Here is a 21316-nt window from a genome sequence, read left to right as displayed (position 1 = left end):
TGAATTAAACAAAAAGTGCAGCAGACAGTAAATTCCCTGGTGCATTCGCCATGACCAATCAGAGTTGACTTGCCACCCAATTAGCACTCTTTTCTCATGCAGTATAAATTGTTGCTCCCTTTGAAATTTGGCATTCGTCCTGATGAGTGCAAGACAAAAAGCTTGGACAGCATGTCTCTTTTCAGCAACACTCAATGTAATATTTCCATTTGCAATATCTTCTAACCTCATAGTCTCCGAGAGTGACTGTGACTGTTAAGCTACAAACATAGTCTGGTGCAGCAGATGTGCACTGAGTGAGAATCACCATTAGCCAGCCCAAACACACTTGACATAAAACCAGTAGAGAGAGTGGAAACTTTTATTTCATTGGATTGGGCCGGATTAAAACACAAGTCAGAGCGATGAATTAACTGGGTCACGCTATTACCAGGTTACATTCTGTCGACACAAATTTATCTTTCAGAGACCTTGCCTGTGAGGTAATTAATTGTCTTTTTCTTTTCACTGCCTTGAGCAAAAAAAAACCAGATTGCAACTGAGATAAAGCAGCACAAAGAGCCCAGGTTCATAAAATGCTTCAAGTTCCATTTGAACACTCCTCAAATCTACTGATTCTGACACTGTCTTGGAATTGAAGTGGGCAGTATATTACAATCCATTCCTGTGTCCTCTTTGCCCCCAGTGTATGAAAATCTCAAGACATGCCTGAAGCTGCTCCTGGACCTCAGGTTATTCCTTGATTAATTTCTGCTCTTCAATTCGCTTTAATAAAAATTGATTTGTGCTTCCATTATGAGGTTGAGCCCAACTTCAAAGGAGAAAGATACTCCCTCTTGAGACCTAGTTCAGCTACAAGCCTCACATGGCATTCTTGAGTCATTTTGCTGCTGTGAATTTGTCATGTTAGACAATGCCCTCACTGTATCCCTCACTTCTCCAGGGGAACGAGATGAGAAATGGAGAGATGAAGCATTAAAACTTTCCACTGTTCTGAGTAGATAGGAGGAGTGGATATCCTGGGAATTGCATTGCCAAGCAGAAGATAGACTAAGGCCCTTGGTTTGTTCCTCAGTACATACTGAGTCTCATCCACAGAAGGCAGACATGTGCCCTAAACACAGTTGAATGGTTACAGCACAGAAGACCATTTGGCCCTTGAGGGCCATACCAGCTCCCTGCAGGAGCAACTTGGCTAGTTGCACTCATACGAACATATGAATTAGGAGCAGGAGTAGGCCACTTGGCCCCTTGAGCCTGCTCCACCATTCAATAAGATCATGGCTGATCTGGTTGTAACCTCAGCTCCACATTTCCACCTACCCCTGATAACATTTCACCCCTGTGCTTATCAAGAATCTATCTACCTCTGCCTTAAAAATATTCAAGACTCTGCTTCCACTGGCTACCCTCAGAGAAAAAAATTCTCCTTATCTCTGTCTTAAACGGGAACTCCTTATTTTTAAACAGTGACCTCGCCTTTTCCCTGTGGCCCTGTAATTTCTTTTTTTCTCTTCGGGTAATTATCCAAATCTCTTTTGGAAGCCTCTGTTGAATCTGCCTCCACCACATTCTCAGGCAGGCATTCCGGTCCCACGGGCTGTGGAAAAACGGTTTTCCTCATGTCATCTTTGCGCTGTAAATCAATGTCTTCTGGTTCTCGATCCTTCCACCAACAGGAATGGTTTCTCCAAGCTTACCTTGACTTTGCCGAGGCACTGCACTTTATATGGATGATTGTTTGAGTAATTTTAGTCCCGAGTTAACTTTTCTTGATGGAAAATATTTTGCAAATTCTTTCTCTGCGGCATTCCAGTGAACTTCCCTCCAGTGAATGATTAGTAAATAGTGGGACAGGAGAAGGGGGCAGCACTGAAGCTCAAGACCAATCAGTTCATGAGGGATGTTCAACCAATAAAGGCCACATCAAACAAGTGGACCAACAGCGTCTTCAGTGAGCCTCTGGTCAGCAAATTCGCTGACATCGTGATGCAATGCTGTCTAGATGAGCAAGACTTTCGAAGCCATTAAATTGAAGCAGATTGAAGGTTACTGTAGACTTCGATTGTCCTCTGATTATGAGAGTCTGGTAACTCCTCTATGCTCATGGTGCTTGAGCCTGGGTGTGGACTTAAAGCAAAGTAAATAGACACCGCAGAAGCTACTGGAAGTTAGGCCGTAAGCATAACTCTATGACATGAGTGCAGACATTTTGAGATTGCAGAGATATTTTAAAGCTCTTGTAAATGAACCCGTTGCACACTTCGAAACCTGTCATCCTTCCATTGCTCTGAGATATATAAAATATACAATGGTTACCACAAGGCCCGGGGGAAGACATCATCGTGTGGTGATTCCTGGGAAATGTTCGATTCTCGGCTGCATTGAGGAGGAACAGGTGGCATAATGCTGTTAGTGGCATAATGCTGTTGCCCCAGATTGTCACATTTACAAAGCTACCACAGCGATCCCAGAGCTTGTACCATAACTCTGTCCGCACCCACTGTGGGCATCAGCCAGGAGATGGGAGGGCTCTCACTTTCCTTTCCCCTATACACCTGGAGAACCTAATCAAAGGGTTAGCCGGAGGTATCTGGGAGGGGTGATTGTGCCCACACTATCCTTGGATCGGAGTCTGTGTAGGTTCTTGGAGCACATAAAGGAGATAGAGTTCAGGTGTTTTTGCTTTCTCCCGGAAGTCCCTGAATGATCAGTGGGCCTCAAGACTGTCTGGCCTCGGTTTTCCAGAGGCCCAGATATCCTCTCCTTCCCCCTCCGTGCCCCCCCGACCCCCTCCACCTCCAATAACTATTTACCTCTCCACTGAAGTTGGCGATTTATGTTAAAGGTACAACTGCCCTGGTACCTCACTCAAGTGACTGCTCTTCACATGTCCATCTGCCTTTGCTTGCCAACAGGGACCATTGCGTGTGTCACCTCCTTCCAAAGCAAAGAGATGATAAAGAGCAAAATAACAAAACAGTGGAGCACTTTCGAAGCTGTTCCACTTGAGTAGCTGGCATGTACAAAGCAAGGTGACAATGGGACTGTTCAATTTGACAGACATCAGAGAGTTTGGCATATTCTGAACTGAATTTCAAATGTGTTGATAATACATGAATAAAATTGGTAAAGTCCTGGGAATGGAGGCATGCATTTAGTTTTAGATTTAAAGGGGTGAGTGCTATTGACCTCTGGTCACCCCTATCCATGTTTCTAATTTTAGCCTCAGCTGAGGCATCCTGAGGTTTTTCTCAGACTAAAACAATGTAGAAATTACAGTTTACATGCAGGTTAAATGAAGCACCATATCCAGCTGTGTACTGTGTAACAATCCTGCAGAGAGCATCCAATATTATTAATTCACTCTCAACAGTAAAGGCTTTTGCTATCGCAAAGATAGCAAGCCAAGTGTAATGAATGTTCCTTCCAAATGTCAGCAGAGGAAATGAGGCATTCTAGCTGTGTCTTCAAAAAGAAAATTAACATATTTAATTTAAGACTTTTTTAATATACCCATAAACATATGAAGTAAACATATGTCCATGCTCAGTTTGGAAATCAGAACAGACTTATTGTTGCCTGTAGTAATGATTCTACTATCTTAGACACAATAAAATTGCAGGAGACAATTAGTCATATTTCCTGGTGAGTGTAACACTCTGCAATCTCAGAGCCTTCTTAAAGGGAACTGCACCACTCAACAACTCAACTAAACATCTTTCCTTAGATATCTTTTTTTCCTTTTCATCTTAGACTCCATTGTCCTCCTCTTTGAATTCAACTTTTCCAAAATATAACAAATCTTTCATGTCTTCCCAATGCCTCCACTTTTGGGTCAAATAAAATCTAATAACCTCCCCTTGTTTACTTACGAAACCTTTGTAAGTTGTAAAAGTCCTTTGTCACTTCTAGACTACCCTTAAAATTTAACAACTGAAAGTCAAGTCCTTACCTTTCATCTATTGCAAATTTTAAAAATCAGCTGACATACTTGTATTTCCAACTTCACCTTAGCCTCGTATTACAAATGCATGCATCTAGCACCTTCACCTTTCACCTCTCAGTTCCCATAGACAAGCTGTCTCTTTGAACCTTCCCCCAGTTTAATTACACATGGACACAAACACACACACACACACACACAAACAGCCTTTTAACAGAATACTACCATATTCCCAGTAATATTAAAAAAGATAATATCCATCTCCACGCCCGGATCAGGAATTGTGCAGGTAAATGATTTTCTCAGGTGAAGGTTCAAAAGGGAATGGAATGAGAAGTGGCCATTCAGCCTATCATGCACACACCATTACACGTACAGTCTACCCTATTGTGGATACGACCTCACTTATTATTATCTCCTGAATAAACGTTCCATACAAATGCTCCCTGATTTCCAAGGATAAAGGGCAAACGTGCCGGAATATCTATCCCTGCGCAACAACACCACAGGCTAGATCACCTCTCTCACCAACACAGGACCTGGTCTGTCCAGTGGCGCATTTGATTGTCTCCGTCTGTACCACCTCCTATTCCGGCCAGGGCTTTGCCAACTCCGTTTGGTGGATTGAGTTAAATGAGCCTCTGTTCATTTTGTTGGCAATCTGTTCCATGTATTCACTATTATAAGGGGAGAGGGGGAATTACTTTCAACCTGAAGAGGAGATGGCTGCAGTGAGGCTAAGCATTATAGTGAAAAACCAAATGTGACTTTTTCTGCTGCGATCCATTTTAAAACAGCTGGCTGCTCTATAGATTTAAAGCTATTCATTTTTTTTTTAATCCAAGAGCATTAACTTTTCACATTTCTGCAGCACTTCGTAGAATTATAGAAATTTACAGAATAGAAGGAGGCCATTTGACTCATCACATCTGTGTCGGCCAACAAATATCCATGCAGCCTAATCCTGCTTTGCAGCTCTTGACCTGTAGCCCTGTAGGTTACGGCACTTATATCCGAGTGCCTTTTAAATGATATGAGGGTATCTGCCTCTGCTGACCTTTCAGGCAGTGAGTCCCAAATCCCCACCACCCTCTGGTTGAAATTATTTCCCTTCAAATCCCTTCTCAACCTTCTCCTACTTACCCAAAACCTATGTCCCCTGTTTTTGGGCCTCTCAACAAAAGGGAATAGGACCTTCCTATCCACTCTATCTTGACCCTTCTTGTCAATTTTATACACTGCAGTTAGGTCTCCCATCAGCCTTCTTGACCATTTACCTTTCCAGCTGCCCTCGGGGAATTGTGGACATGCACTCCAAGATCTCTCTGTTATAATCCTGATAGCCAGTCAGTGAAGGAAGAAACCAGAGTCAGTCTTTATTTGGAATAGATCTATTCACAGAGTGAAACACTACAGATATATACCTCTACCGTCAACACCTCTTTGTCCTTTTGTCTATGACATCTTTTGATTATCTCCACCTATCACTGGTCCTCTATCCAACTCTACCTGTCTCTCACCCCCCCTTTAAACCAGCTTATATTCCACCTCTTTTCTATTTTTCCTTAGTTCTGACGAAGAGTCATTTGGACTCGAAACGTTAACCGTGTTCCTCTCTGCAGATGCTGTCAGACCTGCTGAGTTTTTCCAGGTATTTTTGTTTTGTTACAGATATATACCTCCTAACTCAACCCATACCCAATGTCAGTAAGTGTCTATCTGTGCTCAAACCATCCAATTAATGCTCTTGACCTGTATATACTTAACCTCAATTGATGCAGTTAACATCCTCTGTTCCTTTACACTTCTTGGTATCTTATTGCACTTCTCACACAGCACCTCTGACCAAGAAGGTGGAGGCCAAATAGAAGGATAAAAATAAGAGTATAAGGATTGGATATGCAAGCACAACTAAAAATTGTTTCTTCAGGTTTTACATTTGTAGTCCAGGAGGTAGTGGCGTGAAGGGACTTCCTGGTGACAAAGACACAGCAATTAAAGGAATAGCCCTCTTACTGAGCCGAGGAAATGTAAAATGAGTCATCCAAAGTTAGATAAACTAAGTGTGCTGAAGGAAATTTATAACTAGGGGGACTTTGGAAAGATAGGATAAGTTGAGGCTATGGAGGACTTTACATATAAGCAGAAGGATCTTAGAGTTCAAGAAACCAATGGAGCTTGACAAGGATCTGGATGATTTGAGTACATCACTTTGTGCAGGTGAGGATGAGGCCTGGATTTTCACAGAGTCATGCCGACTCTGGACTCCAAAAAGGTGGATGGGACCCAGATGCGGAGGTCCTGCCCCATTTCCAAAAGATCCTGTTTTTGCTGAGAATGGAAAGAGGGGGCACATGACTCAGACATGAGGAAAACCCAACTCAGCAGGGCCATTTGAACTCCATGCTGAGTACAAGTACACCCTATTTTCACTGCAGCAAGGGCCTTAATCTGTAGTGTCAGTGAGACTTGAAAAGAAAATATGTTGTAACAGATACAACATCTGTTTGTTGACATTACCCTATGGTCTGTCATTATGTCCTGATTAATGCTTGGCTGCTTTCCACAACCTATCATTATCTTAGTAGGGGACCCTAAATTAACAGTTTGACTGACAGCTCAAAGAAGTTATTAAAGGATTAGTTGTCTTTAATGTGGGGTTATAAATACAAGTCTTTGTTTTTATAAGGGCTTAAGTGTTTGAGGGGTTTAAATGTTTTGAATGGGCTTTCATGAATGGGAGGCTTTTTTTTTACTGTATTGAAGACTGTAATAGGTATTTGGAACTCTATTTTATTTCATCTCAACATGGCTTTTGAGGTCTGCCCATGGTGGATACTAGGTGAGTTGCCATGGCAAGTCTAAGGGCAAAGGGTGGTGGGTGGGTTGGTTAAAAACTGCCAGGTAGTGGGCATCCACAGTGAAGCAACATGAACCATAATATGGGTGTATGCAGATTTCATATCTACAGATATATAACTCATTGTCAAGGTTCAGGAAATCTGACCTGACCTGAGAGTGTATGGCTTGTTGAAAGATCATCCAATTGAAGCCTATATAGGGACACTTGTGTTCCAGTTTCTGAGATGGAACATGTAACTGAGAAGGTGAAGAGGTGACTTAATAGAGATTTTCAAGATGATGAGAGGTTTGACAGAGTAGAGAGAGAAAAGTTATTTCCTTTGGTAAATGGATCAATAGCCAGAGGTCATCGATTAAAAATCATTAGCAAAATATGTAGAAGAGACATGAGGAGAATGTTTCCACTAAGAGAGCTGTTGGGATCTAGAATGTTCTATCTAAAAAGCTGGGGGAAGCTGATTCCTGAAGTAATTTTAACAAAGAGTTGGGGGAATCAGGAATTTCCATGGGTTATGGGCAAAAAGCAGTAATGGGGGACTAGGCACGATCGCCCCTCCAAAGAGCCAGCACAGGCACGATGGGCTGAATGGTGTCCTGTGCTGCAAGTTTCAAAGGAAGTTAATCAGTATTTTAGGAAACTGCCACAAATTTCTCAAAAATCTTTTTGAGGTTTCTTTTTCCTTTATTCTTTCATGGGTATCACTGGTAAGGCCAGCATTTGTTGCCCATCCCTAATTGCCCTTGAACTGAGTGGCTTTCTGGGTCATTTCAGAGGGCAGTTGAGAGTCAACCACACTGCTGTTTGTCTGGAGTCACATCTAGACCAGACCAGGTAAGGACCGCAGGTTTCTTTTCTTAAAGGTCATTAGTGAACCAGATGGGTTTTTACAACAATCAATGATAGTTTCCTGATCACCAGTACAGAGACTAGCTTTCAATTCCAGATTTATTATTTTAATTTAAATTCCACGAGCTGTCTTGGTGGGATTTGGACCCCTGTCCCCAGAGCACTAGCCTGGGTCTCTAGATTACTAATGCAATGACGTTACCACGCCACCATTGTATCCTTGGTACTGTGCTAATTTCAGCCATTTTGGATGCTGTCCAGAGAATCTTGCCAGGAAGTCACCCCATGGGGGAGAAAGCTTTTTTTAAAAATCTTGATTATGGGAGACCAGAGAATGATAGCTTTCTGCTGTGGGAACATGAAGGTGATTATTTCTGGAAATCACATGGAAAGCATTTAGGTGGAATGTAACGTGATTAAGATAAATTACATTTTTAAAAAATAATAAAAACTTAGAACGTCAGGATTCCAGGCCCCTCTATTGACCCCCATAGCAAAAACCCAGTAGCACCTGGAGATAAGAAATACATATTGAAGATTACCTTAATATGAATGAAACCCACCAACACCAGCGAGGGAGGGATCAGGAAATCATCCTGCAGTATCATCTCAGCTAACGTTAATGGACTTTGTCTGCCTGACACCAAGTCAGGGTTGATAATAGAAAGTACTTGATATTCATGGTGTGCCCCTAGAATTACTTTCGTCATTTTAGAAGAAAATCTCTTTCACCATTTTGTTCCTTGAACAACCTTTCTTTTTTAGCAGCTAACTTGGTTTGTTGGATTGGAGGTACGGGATCCCTCTGTTGAGAAGAGGTCTCTTTAAGGTTTTCAAGAAATATTAATGATCAATTTTGTTTTCTTTTCTGTTTGGTTCTCTGTTTCTTAGATTGACATCTAGAATGTTCTCAGTGAAACAGTGTCTCCTGTGACCTCGCACCCAATGCCTGGAGACCCCCATAAAATAAGAGTATAAGTAGTTTAGTGACTGGTTTGATTCCGCCTCCAATTAGGTAACTTTTTACAGTGTCAGCCACGCCTCAGTTGGGAGCACTCTCGCCTCTGAGTTCAAGTTCAGGCTCAGGGCTTGAGTACAGAAATCAAGGCTGAAACTCCAGTGCAATACTGAAGGAGAATTGCAGTCATCATTTTTCAAGTGAGAGGCCATCTGCCTGTTTGGGTGGATGTAAAGGATCCCATAGCTCTATTTCGAAGAAAAGCAGGGGAGTTACCCCAGTGTGGTGGTCAATATTTATCCCTCAATCAACGTCACGAAAGGCGAATTGTTTGGTCATTATCACGTTGCTGTTTGAGGGAGTTTGCTGTGCACATATTGGCTGCTGTGTTTCCTACGTTACAACAGTGACTACGCTTAGAGGATTTTATTGGCTGTAAGGCACTTTGAGACATCCGGGTGGTCGTGAAAGACGCTATATAAATGCAATCCTGCCTTTCTTTTACAAATCAACATTAATTTGTTACTTTCTGACAGTCCCATTCAGGTGACCTCTCACATAGCCTCAATCCTTTAACTGGATCTGCACCCAACTGCTTCTCGAGCCCCTTTTGTACTGTCTGCTTTAACGGTGTTCTACTCCTTCCCATGTCTCTTGGCATTATGAAGGAACTACCTGACTTCTTTAAGAGCAGGTAAGATCATGCACGGCTAGCTGATTTTAGGGAGCGGGAGAAGGGAAATTCCCAAAGCATTTTATTCAGGACGCTGGCAGGTAAGATTCAGACGCAGAAACATCGGCCCGCTTTCACACGCAGGAAAGCGCCGAGGGTTTCAGGACTGAGAATGGCAGGCTGAAAATAAAATTTGTCGAGGGGAGGGGACAAGGACTGTGATGTGTTCCACTGGGGGCAGAGAGTGAAGCAGCAGCTTCTGGAATAGCTTTTCTATTGATTTCAGCTGCCTTTGAAGCTTTTTGGAAAATGCATGAGGCAGTGTTGAGGCTAGATAAGACAAACCTCCCACGGGGGATCACAGGAGCACAGTTCAACCATTTCCAAGAAATGCTATTCCATTTTGCCAACTCTCACAGGCTGTTTATAACCTTGAGGCTTAGTGTTCCTCATCCATCCAGATGTCCTCCTTCAAAAAATAGAATCATAACATCAGACAGCAGAGAAGGAGGCCATTCGGTCCATTGTATGTGTGCCATCTATTTGAAACGGCTATCCGAATGGTCCCGTTCCCCTGCTGTCACCCTACAACCCTGCAGTTAAGTTCTCTTTTTCAATATATAATCGCTTGTTCATTTATATTTGAAATAAATAGATTGTTTCTCAGTTGCCAAATAAAGCTTTCAGCAATCATCACAAATGACTAAACCTGCATTGAACTTCTAGAGAGTAAAATACTGAATGTTACAAGTATATTTTCGGTTCACCTGTGAATAATTACAAAATCTCAACTTAAAAGGGATATCATAGCGCAACTTTTAAGTTTCTTTTCACTTCGGCTAATTTTAAATGCTTTCCATTCCGTTGTTACACTGCACGTCACACAAAACATTCGATTCTTGGTTTTAAACTTGCTTGGTGCTGATTGTGCTCTTAATGTGGAAGTGGTGTTCTGGCTGCTATCCATGAAGAAGCATCCTGTTCCCAGTCGGTTGAACACCTGAGCAGATTCTTGTATGGATTTTGCTGACTGTAGCGACCATAACGTGTGTGAGCACCAGAGCTGCAATTCCCGAAATGGCTGGTATACTGACCAGATATCTGCATGTATTGAGAAAACTATAGCTGAACCCTTGCAAGAAATGTAAGTGAGACTTTAATGATATGCACAAAATCAAAATAAAGGTCAGAATTTTATATCCACCCCCCCAAGGTGAGTTTGGAGAAGGGGAGGGGGGCATTTAATGGGGTGGGACTGTGCCAGGTGGGGACCCCGCTGCCCTCCTGCCTCTGTCCCGATTAAGTCCAGGGTGGGAAGTTTCGTGGATGGCCTACCCGCCCTGCCAGCAATTGAGGTCCTTAACTTAAAAATTGATGCCCACTTCAGGGCCTCATTAAGCAGAGGACAGGGGACTCACCATGTATGGAACCTGAAAAGCAAAACCATGTGGGGATTGTTTGCAGGCTTCCTGTGGAGTGGGTGGTCCCCCGTTCAAAAGCACTTGGCACCTCATCGAAAGACACGGCATCGGGAAGGAGGGGCCTGCTGAGAGCCACTCCCCTGCCTTGCCTCCAACCTCCCAAACCCTTTTCTCATTACCCTTATCCTGCCTAGATTCACTTGTGTCTGTGTCCCTTGGTGATCTTAGGCCTGTCCCTGGGTGCATTACCAGAAACTGGCACTGCTCCCTCTGGCACTGTTTGCAATGGACACTGCCTGCCCCTTACAGGGGCCAACTGCACTCAGGTTGGGATTTCCGCCCCTGAGGTCCTTGATGCAGGGTAAGACCTATCGCTGGCCACTTAAGGGCCAGAGAAGCACTTAATACTAGCTGGACATCCCCAAGAGAAGTGATGCAGGGCATACCAGACCTCCAGATGGCTGGCAAGACTCCCATTGCCTGCATTAAATACTACCCAAAGGTTGGGAAATAAAGAGACAATTAGGGGAGAATCAGGCAGAAAAAGTTTTTAAAAATTAAATCTTCAATACTAATTTTCTTCTGATGGAATAAGATTCCAAACTTGTAAAATTAATTTTTCAGGGCCAGAGAGGTTGTTCAGCAATAATCATCATGTAAAATGTTGTTACAAACTCACTCCTGAATTCACCAGCATTAACTTTGTCTGCCATTTTAGTGCAGAACTAGTGGGCAAGTACTGCAAGTTCACACTGTTGCTTTCATCTCAGTACTGAATCTTTTGGTGAGGACCGCAAAAGTCAGCCTGTGGAGGAGTACATACCAACATTATGAATTAGGAGCAGCAGTAGGCCACTTGGACCCTCAAGCCTTTTATTTGTCCATGGGATCTGGGATCTGAACGTCACTGCCTAGGCTAGCATTTATTGCCTATCCGTAATTGCCCTTGAGAAGGTAGGGTGAGCTGCCATGCGGTCCAGATACACCCACAGTGCTGTTAGGGAGGGAGTTCCAGGATTTTGACCCAGCAACAGTGAAGGAGCGGTGATATATTCCCATGTCAGGATGGTGAATGACTTGAATGAGAACTTCCAGGTGGTGGTGTTCCCATCTATCTGATACCCTTGGCCTTCCCAGATGGTAGTGGTCGTAGGTTTGGAAGGTGCTGTCTAAGGAGCCTTGGTGAGTTCCTGCAGTGCATCTTGTAGATGGTGCACACTACTGCCACTGTGCGTCGGTGGTGGAGAGAGTGACTGTTTGTGGATGGAGTGCCAATCAGGCAGACTGCTTTATCCTCAATGGTGTCAAGCTTCTTGAGTGTTATGGGAGCTGCACTCATCCAGGCAAGTGGAGAGTATTCCAACACACTCCTGACCTGTGCCTTGTAGATGGTGGACAGGCTTTGGGGAGTCAGGAGGAGAGTTACCACAGGATTCCCAGCCTCTGACGTCCTCTTGTAGCCACAGTATTTATATGGTTAGTCCAGTTCAGTTTCTGGTCAGTTGTAACCCCAAGATGTTGACAGTGGGGGATTCAGCAATGGTAATGCCAATGAATGTCATGGGGCGATGGTTAGATTCTCTCTTATTGGATATAGTCATGCCTGGCACTTGTGTGGTTTAAATGTTATTTGCCACTTGTCAGCCCAAGCCTGGATATTGTCCAGGTCTTGCTGCATTTGGACATGCACTGCTTTAGAGTTGGAAGAGTCACGAATGTTGCTGAACATTGTGCGAACATCCCCACTTCTGACCTTATAATGGAAGGAAGGTCATTGATGAAGCAGCTGAAGATGGTTGGGCCTAGGACACTACCCTGAGGAACTCTTGGAGTGATGTCCTGGAACTGAGATGATTGACCACCGCCAACCACAACCATCTTCCTTTGTGTTAGGTATGACTTCAACCAATGGAGAGTTTTTCCCCTGATTCCTATTGATTCCAATTTTGCTAGGGCTACCTAATGCCACACTCAGTCAAATGCTGCCTTAATGTCAAGGGAAGTCACTCTCACCTCACCTCTGGAGTTCAACTCTTTTGTCTATGCTTGAGTCAAGGCTGTAAAGAGGTCAGGAGTGGAGTGACCCTGGCGGAACCCAAACTAGGCACCAGTGAGCAGATTATTGCTAAGCAGGTGCCACTTGATAGCACTGTTGATGACCCCTTCCATCACTTTATTAATGGAGAGTAGACTGATGGGGCGGTAATTGGCTGGATTGGATTTGTCCTGCTTATTGTGTACAGAGCATACCTGGGCAATTATCCATATAGCTGGGTAGATGCCAGTGTTGTAGCTGTACTGGAACAGCTTGGCTAGGGGCGCAGCAAGTTCTAGGGCACAAATCTTCAGTACTATTGCCAGAATATTGTCAGGGCCCATAGTCTTTGCAGTATCCAGTGCCTTCAGCTATTTCTTGATATCATGTGGAATGAATCAAATTGGCTGAAGACTGGCACCTGTGATGCTGGGGACCTCCAGAGGAGGCCAAGATGGATCATCCACTCGGCATTTCTGGTTGAAGATTGTAGTGAATGCTTCAGCTTATCTTTTGCACTGATGTGCTGGGTCCCCCCATCATTGAGGATGGAGATATTTGTGGAGCCCCCTTCACCAGTGAGTTGTTTAATTGTCATCCACCATGGATGTGGCAGGACTGCAGAGCTTAGATCTGGTCTGTTGGTTGTGGAATTGCTTAGCTCTGTCTATCACTTGCTGCTTATGCTGTTTGGCATGCAAGTAGTCCTGTGTTGTAGCTTCACCAGGTTGACACCTCATTTTTAGGTATGCCTGGTGCTGCTCCTGGCATGCCCTCCTGCACTCTTCATTGAACCAGGGTTGATCTCCTGGCTTGGTGGTAATGGTAGAGTGAGGATATACTGGGCCATGAGCTTACAGATTGTGATCAAGTACAATTCTACTGCTGCTGATGGCCCACAGCGCTTTATGTTTGCCCAGTCTTGAGTTGCTAGAGTTTTTCAAAATCTATCCCATTTAGCATGGTGGTAGTGCCACACAACACGATGGAGGGTCTCCTCAAAATGAAGATGGGTCTTTTTCCCCACAAGGACTGTGCGGTGGTCACTCCTACCGATGCTGTCATGGACAGATGAATCTGCGGCAGGCAGGTTGGTGAGGATGAGACCAAGTATGATTTTCCCTCTTGTTGGTTCCCTTACCACCTGCCACAGACCCAGTCTAACAGCTATGTGCTTTAGGACTCAGCCAGCTCGGTCTGTAGTGGTGCTGCCGAGCCACTCCCAGAGCACACTGCGTCCTTGCCACCCTCAGCGCTTCCTCCAAGTGATGTTCAACATGAAGGAGTACTGATTTATCAGCTGAGGGGGGTGGCAATCATGGTAATCAGCAGGAGTTTCCTTGCCCATATTTGACCTGGTGCCGAGACTTCATGGGGTCCAGAGTCAATGTCGAGGACTCCCAGGGCAACTCCCTCCGACTGTATACCGCGGTGCTGCCACCTCTGCTGGGTCTGTCCTGCCTGTTTGACCATACCCAGGGATGGTGATGGTGGTGTCCGGGACATTATCTTTAAGGTATGATTTCATGAGTATGTCTATGTCAGGCGGTTGCTTGACTAGTCTGTGAGACAGCCATCCCAATTTTGGTACAAGCCTCCAGATGTTAGTAAGGAGGACTTTGCAGAGTTTACAGGGCTGAGTTTGCTGAGGTATTCAATCCTGTGAGCCAAGGCAGTCTATTTAAGCTGCTGCAGAAAGTTGGCTGCCTATCGTAGGTGCCCAATGTGATCTCCTCTTTCCCTGGCATCATGATGGCTAAGGTCAGCTATGATGGGGCAACATCGGAACACTTAGAGCTGCACAGTGGCGTCAAACAGTATCGAGTTCTGGCACTGATGCTCTTTGACGTATTCTCCTCTTTGCTGCTGTTATATACCTTCAGGTCATCTACAGAGGGTGTCTACTTACATACCAGAGCTGACAGAAAGTTGTTCAGCCTTGCTGACATGAGATCCAAGACAAAGGTGCGGCAAGTCCCCAACAGAGAGTTGCTTTACACTGATGATGCTGCATTAACATTCCATACTGAGGAACACCTTCAGTGGCAAATGGACAGACTCTCTCATGCCTGTAAAGAGCTTGGTTTGACCATCAGCATCAGGAAGACAAATGTCATGGTCTAGGTTATTGTCATACCACCATCTATCAGCATTAACAATGTGATGCAGGAGGTAGTTGATATCTTCACATATCTGGGCTCCACAATCACCAGCAACCTGTCACTTGATGCTGAAATCAACACACAGAAGCTGCAGTTGTTATGTCCAAGCTGAGTAAGAGAATGTGGAACAACGGCAACTTGACTGAGAGCACCAAACTGTGAGTCCACCAAGTGCTCCTCTACAGTGGTGGGACCTGGACAACATAAGCTAGGTAGGAGAAAAGGCTGAACAGTTTCCACCTTGGCTGTCTCAGATGTATATCCTCAGCATTTCTTGGCAGCGCAAGGCCACCAACTCAGAAGTTCTGGAGAATTCTGGAGAATGGAGCAAATTCCATCAGCATAACTCAGTGCTAAGCCAATGACGTCTGCACTGGCTCAGCTATGTTCATCGAGTGAATGATGGCCGTATACCCCAAAGACCTTCTCTACAATGAACCCGCCACCAGGTGATGACCTCTTGAGCGTCCATACCTCCTCTACAAGGACACCTACAAGTGAGATATGAAGATGACAGACATTGACACTGACAAGCGGGAGACTGTCACTGACGGCTGTGACCTCTGGAGGCTGACTGTTTGGAAGGGCATTGGAAGAGGCGAGCAGAAACGAGAAGCTCAGCTGCTCAAAAAGAGGACCCAGAGAAAACAGAGGCCAGGAAATCATGCACCTTCTCAGCCCAATGTCTTCCCTTGCAGCAAACATGGCAGAGAGTGCCATGGCAGAGTGGAGCCCCTGAGCCACACATATGAACATACAAACTAGGAGCAGGAGTAGGACACTCGGCCCCTTGAGCCTGCTCCGCCATTCAATAAGATCATGGCTGATCTGACTGTAACATCCCGCTTACCCCTCGATAACCTATCACCCACTTTTTAATCAAGAATCTATCTAGCTCTGCCTTAAAAATATTCAAAGACTCTGCTTCCACCGCCTTTTGAGGAAGAGTTCCAAAGACTCACAACCCTCAGGGAAAAAAATTCTCCTCATCTCTGTCTTAAATGAGTGACCCCTTATTTTTAAATGTGACCTCTAGTTCTAGATTCTCCCACAGGAGGAGACATCCTCTCCACATCCACTTTGTCAAGACCCCTCAGGATCTTAAAGGTTTCAATCAAGACACCTCTTACTCTTTGAAACTCCAGTAGATACAAGCCTAACTTGTCCAACCTTTCCTCATAAGACAACCCACCAATTCCTGTTATTAGCCTAGTAAACCTTCTCTGAACTGTTAATACATTTACATCTTTCCTTAAATAAGGAGACCAAAACTGTACATAACACTCCAGATGTGGTCTCACCAGTGCCCTGTACAACTGAAACAAAATCTCCCTACTTTTGTATTCAATTCTCCTCGCAATAAATGATAACATCCTATTAGCTTTCCCAATTACTTGCTCTACCTGCACACTAACCTTTTGTGATTCATGCACTCAGACACCCAGATCCCTCTGAATCTCAGAGCTCTGCTATCTCAAGTCTACCTTGACGGGGCTGGCAAGAGCAAAGGAGGTAGCATGAGAGTTGACTAAGGATCATTCACATTGTGTCAGCTATGGATGTTCTAGTCGAACCGACAGACCCGAATGTGCAATCAGCCAACTTGCTGTTGATCATGAACAATCCAACCAGTGATTTTCCTCTATATTCTTGATTAAAATTTTTGTATGCGAGATTAATTGAAGACAGAGAAGGAGGACTTCTATCCACTATTAAATAAGAAACCTGTCCCCCTCAACATTGAAATTCCAGGCGGCAAACCATTCTATACAACTCTAAATCCCAAATTGTTCTCTTAGCTAATCTTGTAAGGTTTTATCGCCGCCTTCTAGATTGACTTGCAAGTCCATGTGAATACGCTGACCTGTTATGAAACCTTTCTTAGCTTATAATTATTTTCCAAAACAGGAGATACAGTCAATTACTTGGAAGATCAAAAGAAACTGGAAAGGGGTATTGATAAGAATGAGGGGAGTGTCGGATAGAGTTCCATGCCAGTAGCGTGAGTCAAAACGTGTTGGTTTAAAAGTGTTTACAGCAGTAATTATAGTTTGAATGAAGTGGGTTCAGCGTTGTGGAAGAACAGAAGGATTTGGGGGGGTTCACATTCATGGCAGTACCTTAGGTTGATCAGATTATAAAAAAAAGCCAAGGGATTCTAGATTTTTCACAAGAAATGTAGAACATGAAAGCCAAGAGGAGAATAAGCCTAGTAAAACTTTAATTGTTGTAAGATCTTACCTCGGAGACCACATTGTATGTTGGTTGTGATTGGCTAAGGAACGATTGCAGAGACATCGAAACATCTGAACAATACTGATTTACTGGATGAACGTAATTTTTTATGATATACAAGACCACAATGTAAACCATCAGCTTTTTCCCTCTCTCGACTCTTGTGTCATGTGTCTCCCTTACATCACCATGTGGGCGGTATTGTTTCTCCAGCCCCACACATTAACCCTTTCAACCCTGAAATCCCTAATACTACATTAATCAGACCTCGGTTAGAGTATGGTATGCAATGTTGGGCTCTATTCTGCAGAATGGCGATAGGGGCCTTCAAGTAGGTCATTTGCAGATTGACTAGGATGCTGCCTGGCAAGAGGAAATACAAATATGAAAACAGACCTGAAAAATTGGGCATTATTTTTTTAGAATGACACAAATCGCAAGGCAATACAATAGAAGTGTTTAAAATGAAGAAAGGATGGTACAGGGTAGACAGAATGGTCAAGAACAAACATTAAACCTAAGAGCTTTAGAACAAAGGACAGAAGAAACAGAGTTGCAGAACTAATTTCCAGGGTTAATGGTTGAGGCAAAAACCTACGCTCTCAATTTTAATTCCCCCCCACTCTACACATTGGGTGGAAAGGGTCAGAGGTTTGGGAGGCAGGTTGGGATCAATATATTGACATCAGGCAACTCAATCCAATTCTCCAAAAAGAAACCAAAATACTGCTACTGCAAATGCTGGAAATCTGAAATTTAAGAAGAACATGCCGGAAACACCTAGCAGGTTTGGCAGCATCAATGCAGAGAGAAACAAAGCTAATGTTTCAGGTCGACCTTTCCTGGACAATATTTATCCCTCCACCAACATCACCGAAACAGATTATCTGGTCATGATACAATTGCTGTTTTTGGGAGCTGGCTGTGTGCAAATTGGCTGCTGCGTCTCCTATGTCACAAGAGTGACTACACGTCAAGAGGCATTTCATCAGCTGTAGTAAAAGATGCAATAGCAGTGCAAATTCTTCTTGCAGTTCAGTCATTGTAGGCTAGTGGCTTTGGTCTCTAAAGTCCTCAGCAGAGAGTCAGCAAAGAGCTGCAAAACCCGGTCTCTTCTATCGGACCGGAAAGCGCGATCCCTTTCTGTGGAGGGAATAGACTGGCATCCCCGTGCATCCACTTCATAAGCTGCTGGAGTAAGCCGTGCTAATGTTTCAATCTGCGTCTCTGCTTGTTTCACTGGAGGCGGAGGCTGTCACTATTAATCAATGAGATTGTTTTCAGTGGAGCTGGGAGGCTCCAGGAATCATTCAGATGATTGCTGAAGAACAGAAATAAAGACCGTTAGAACATTTGAGGCTCGGATTGGAATCAATCAAGTAGACTTCATTCACTCCTGTCGTTTGTTGATGAACTAGCGGTGGCAAATTTTTAAAGAAGCTATTGGGTTTTTGAAAGGTAGTTTATTTAGCGTTTGTCTCCCAAATAAGCTGCTCAACTCCAGATTTGAAAAAAAAATTCAGTGTTCCTCACAGGTACGTTATGGAACATGCTTGCCTATTGTCTTTCTGTGGACAATTTATTTTCTTTGAGGTGGGTTGCTGATTTCGATCAGAAGAATGTTCCCTGGTCTAAGTGCATTATCCTGTTAACTGCTCGCAGAGCTACAGAGAATTGGAAATTAAATGGGACCTGGGGAAAAGTTACGATTTAGAACTGCGATCGTCTTCAAAGTACCAAAAAACCAGATACCAAATCAGATACCAAAAATCAGTCGCTTCAGGTGAGGACACAGCCTCACAGCAAATTAAATCTACTGCTGCTGTTTCTCACACCTCCCCCCGCCACCCCCTAGCCCCACCCTCCCCTGCACCCCCGTCAGTAAATTCTAAAACCATCACTGCTGAAAACTCCACTTCTGCCCAATGCAGTAAAAGTGATGAATGTTAAATCATTCAGTGGCAATTAGGGGTGGGCAACTAATGCTGGCCTTGCTGATGACTCGCACCTCTCGTGAAAGCATAAAAAATACTGTCAGTCTGCAGTTGAAGTTATGGCAAATCCGTGTCCCGCTGCACTTTCAGTTTGTTTCCTCCTTTTCGTGTGCCATAAACTCTTAAAAAAATATATCCCAGGCTCTTTTTGAACATGATTTTTGTTTGGGATGTGTTGATTTTTTTTTTAGTTTGTTAACTTTTGCAAGCTTTCCGGGCTGACCTGGATCGTGAAAGGATAGTTTCAGGGCTTCTCGACAAAGAGCTTGTTAATAAAAGAATCCCAAGATTGGGGAGAAACATTCGGGGGTGAATTTTATGCCACCGACTTAATTGAAGTCAGAGGGTCACGAAATTTAAAGTGGGTGGCCAACCGACCACCTTCACACCCGCCCCCGCCCTGCCTCCCATATTACGGAGGGGTGGGTAAGGCATCAGGAAGCCCGCCCAGCTTTAGGCCTATTGAGACCCGTAAGTGGCCAATTAGCTACCACTTCAAGGCTTCATTTTCCGTCTGCAGGGAAAGATGGGGGCATGGTGAGCAGCCCAGGAGCTTTCATTGCATGGGCTGCTGGCAGGCGGGAAGGTACCATCTTTGGGCGAATCCCCCCCTGTGCCCATCAGGGTCACCTTCCCTCACCGGGATCTGCCAGGCAGGCCTGTCCAAAATCCCCAAACTTACCTAAGCTCCACAGGATCCATGCCACTTGGTCTTCAGGGATTGCCTGCAGTCCCAGCAGTGGCCACTATTTGATCCTGGCACTGCTGGGATTCCGGAGAGGCCCATCAATTGGATATTACTCCAGGAACTTCCTGTCCCTGAGGGGCGGAGGTCCCACTCTAAACCAGTGAAGGCTGCCTCCATCGCAACAGGGCAACTGGATTTCTGGTTGGCAGGGTGCTGGTGGACTTTCCAGCCTAGGGGGCGCGGATAATCTTTCCCCCATAAAATTCACCCCTCTGTCTAAGTGCCCGTAACTGATGTTATTTAGCCTGTAGACCAGAGTTACTGCCCTCTTCAACTTTGTATGTTGCCACATGCTTCATTTTTCCTGTCAAATGTAGGAAACGTGTTGGAGCATCGACTTGTATAATGCTGTCTTTAGGCGTAATTCATGTATGGAGCAGGAGGAGTGTTTAGATTTCCTCCCTTTGAGGAGTTATGTACAACCTTACAAGCAATTCTATTGTATTCAGACGTGTGGATGCTGTTGCATGTGAAAAACCAAACTGCGTTACTCCACTTCATGGAACCCTTGCTTTACTCTGTTGGGACTTGGCAATTGTTTGAATTGCAAGTAATGTGTCCTCTCTGCTCTGTCTGCTTACAGGTTGTGCCATTGACGTGGTGGTCATTGATCAGAGATTCCACTTACTACACCCTATCAGTGCTGGCCCTCATCTTGGTAAGAATGTTATCAAATTCTAATGGAAACCCTGTGTAAAAGATTGGGAAGGGTGTCAGGAGCCAATTCTAGGGAGTTGGAGTTAGGGAAGTAGAATATAACCCATATCCAAAAACTAGATGGTTGGCGTGTGGCTTCCTTACCCTGGCCCATGCTCAATGATTACACCCAATTTCTAATGATCAAAGAAAGTCTGTCTTGGGGGTTAAAAATCAGAACATTGAAAGGTTCATTCTCCAGTGACTTCACCAGAATTCACAAAAAGAATAATTCACCTCAGAAATGATATTTGATTTAAAATAGATTTAAGACTGACCTTGGCAAATAGCTCAGAATTAATATCAGGTTATTTTACTTCAGAAAGAATTGGAAGATTTTCTCAGATGACCTCTGCAGCTGTCCCAACACTGCCACAAGCAGACGCGGGCTCCCCCTGCTCTTGCACAGATCGGTTCCACACCAAGTGTCCGTTCAGCCATTAGGGGAGAAGCCTTTTCCTGACCACGTGCTAACACCTTCAGCGAAGGCAGGCCAGGGGTTCAAGCTGCGGAGTCTCCTTGAGCACCAACCGTTGGCCTGTGTTTGGGGCCAAGGTGCTGGCACAGGCCTGGTCGTGCTGAGACGCCCCAGGCCAGTGTCGCAATGAAGCTGACAGGATAGCGCGTGGTCCCCAGACGGTGGCGAAGCTGAGTGAGCCGTCTGCTGCTGCAAACGCCGAGAATGCTGGGAAATGCTCAGCAGGTCGGGCGGTATCCCTGGACAGAGAAACGGTTCAGG

At 44.5% G+C, this 21316-nt stretch overlaps 1 protein-coding gene across 1 annotated transcript in view; it reads left to right on the top strand.

The window, feature by feature from the left end:
* Positions 1-21316, top strand: part of slc24a3 (solute carrier family 24 member 3) — a 369032-nt gene that overhangs the window by 299527 nt on the left and 48189 nt on the right. The window contains exon 7 of the mRNA XM_078556574.1: positions 20465-20539. Coding sequence (XP_078412700.1) covers positions 20465-20539 — 75 coding nt within the window. The remainder of the gene's footprint in view (positions 1-20464; positions 20540-21316) is intronic.

Source organism: Cetorhinus maximus, chromosome 14 (genome assembly GCF_964194155.1).
Source record: "Cetorhinus maximus chromosome 14, sCetMax3.hap1.1, whole genome shotgun sequence".
In the NCBI taxonomy this organism is placed as follows: Eukaryota; Metazoa; Chordata; class Chondrichthyes; order Lamniformes; family Cetorhinidae; genus Cetorhinus; species Cetorhinus maximus.
Note: the sequence above shows the minus strand (reverse complement) of the source record. Positions and strands in the feature narration are given on the sequence as shown.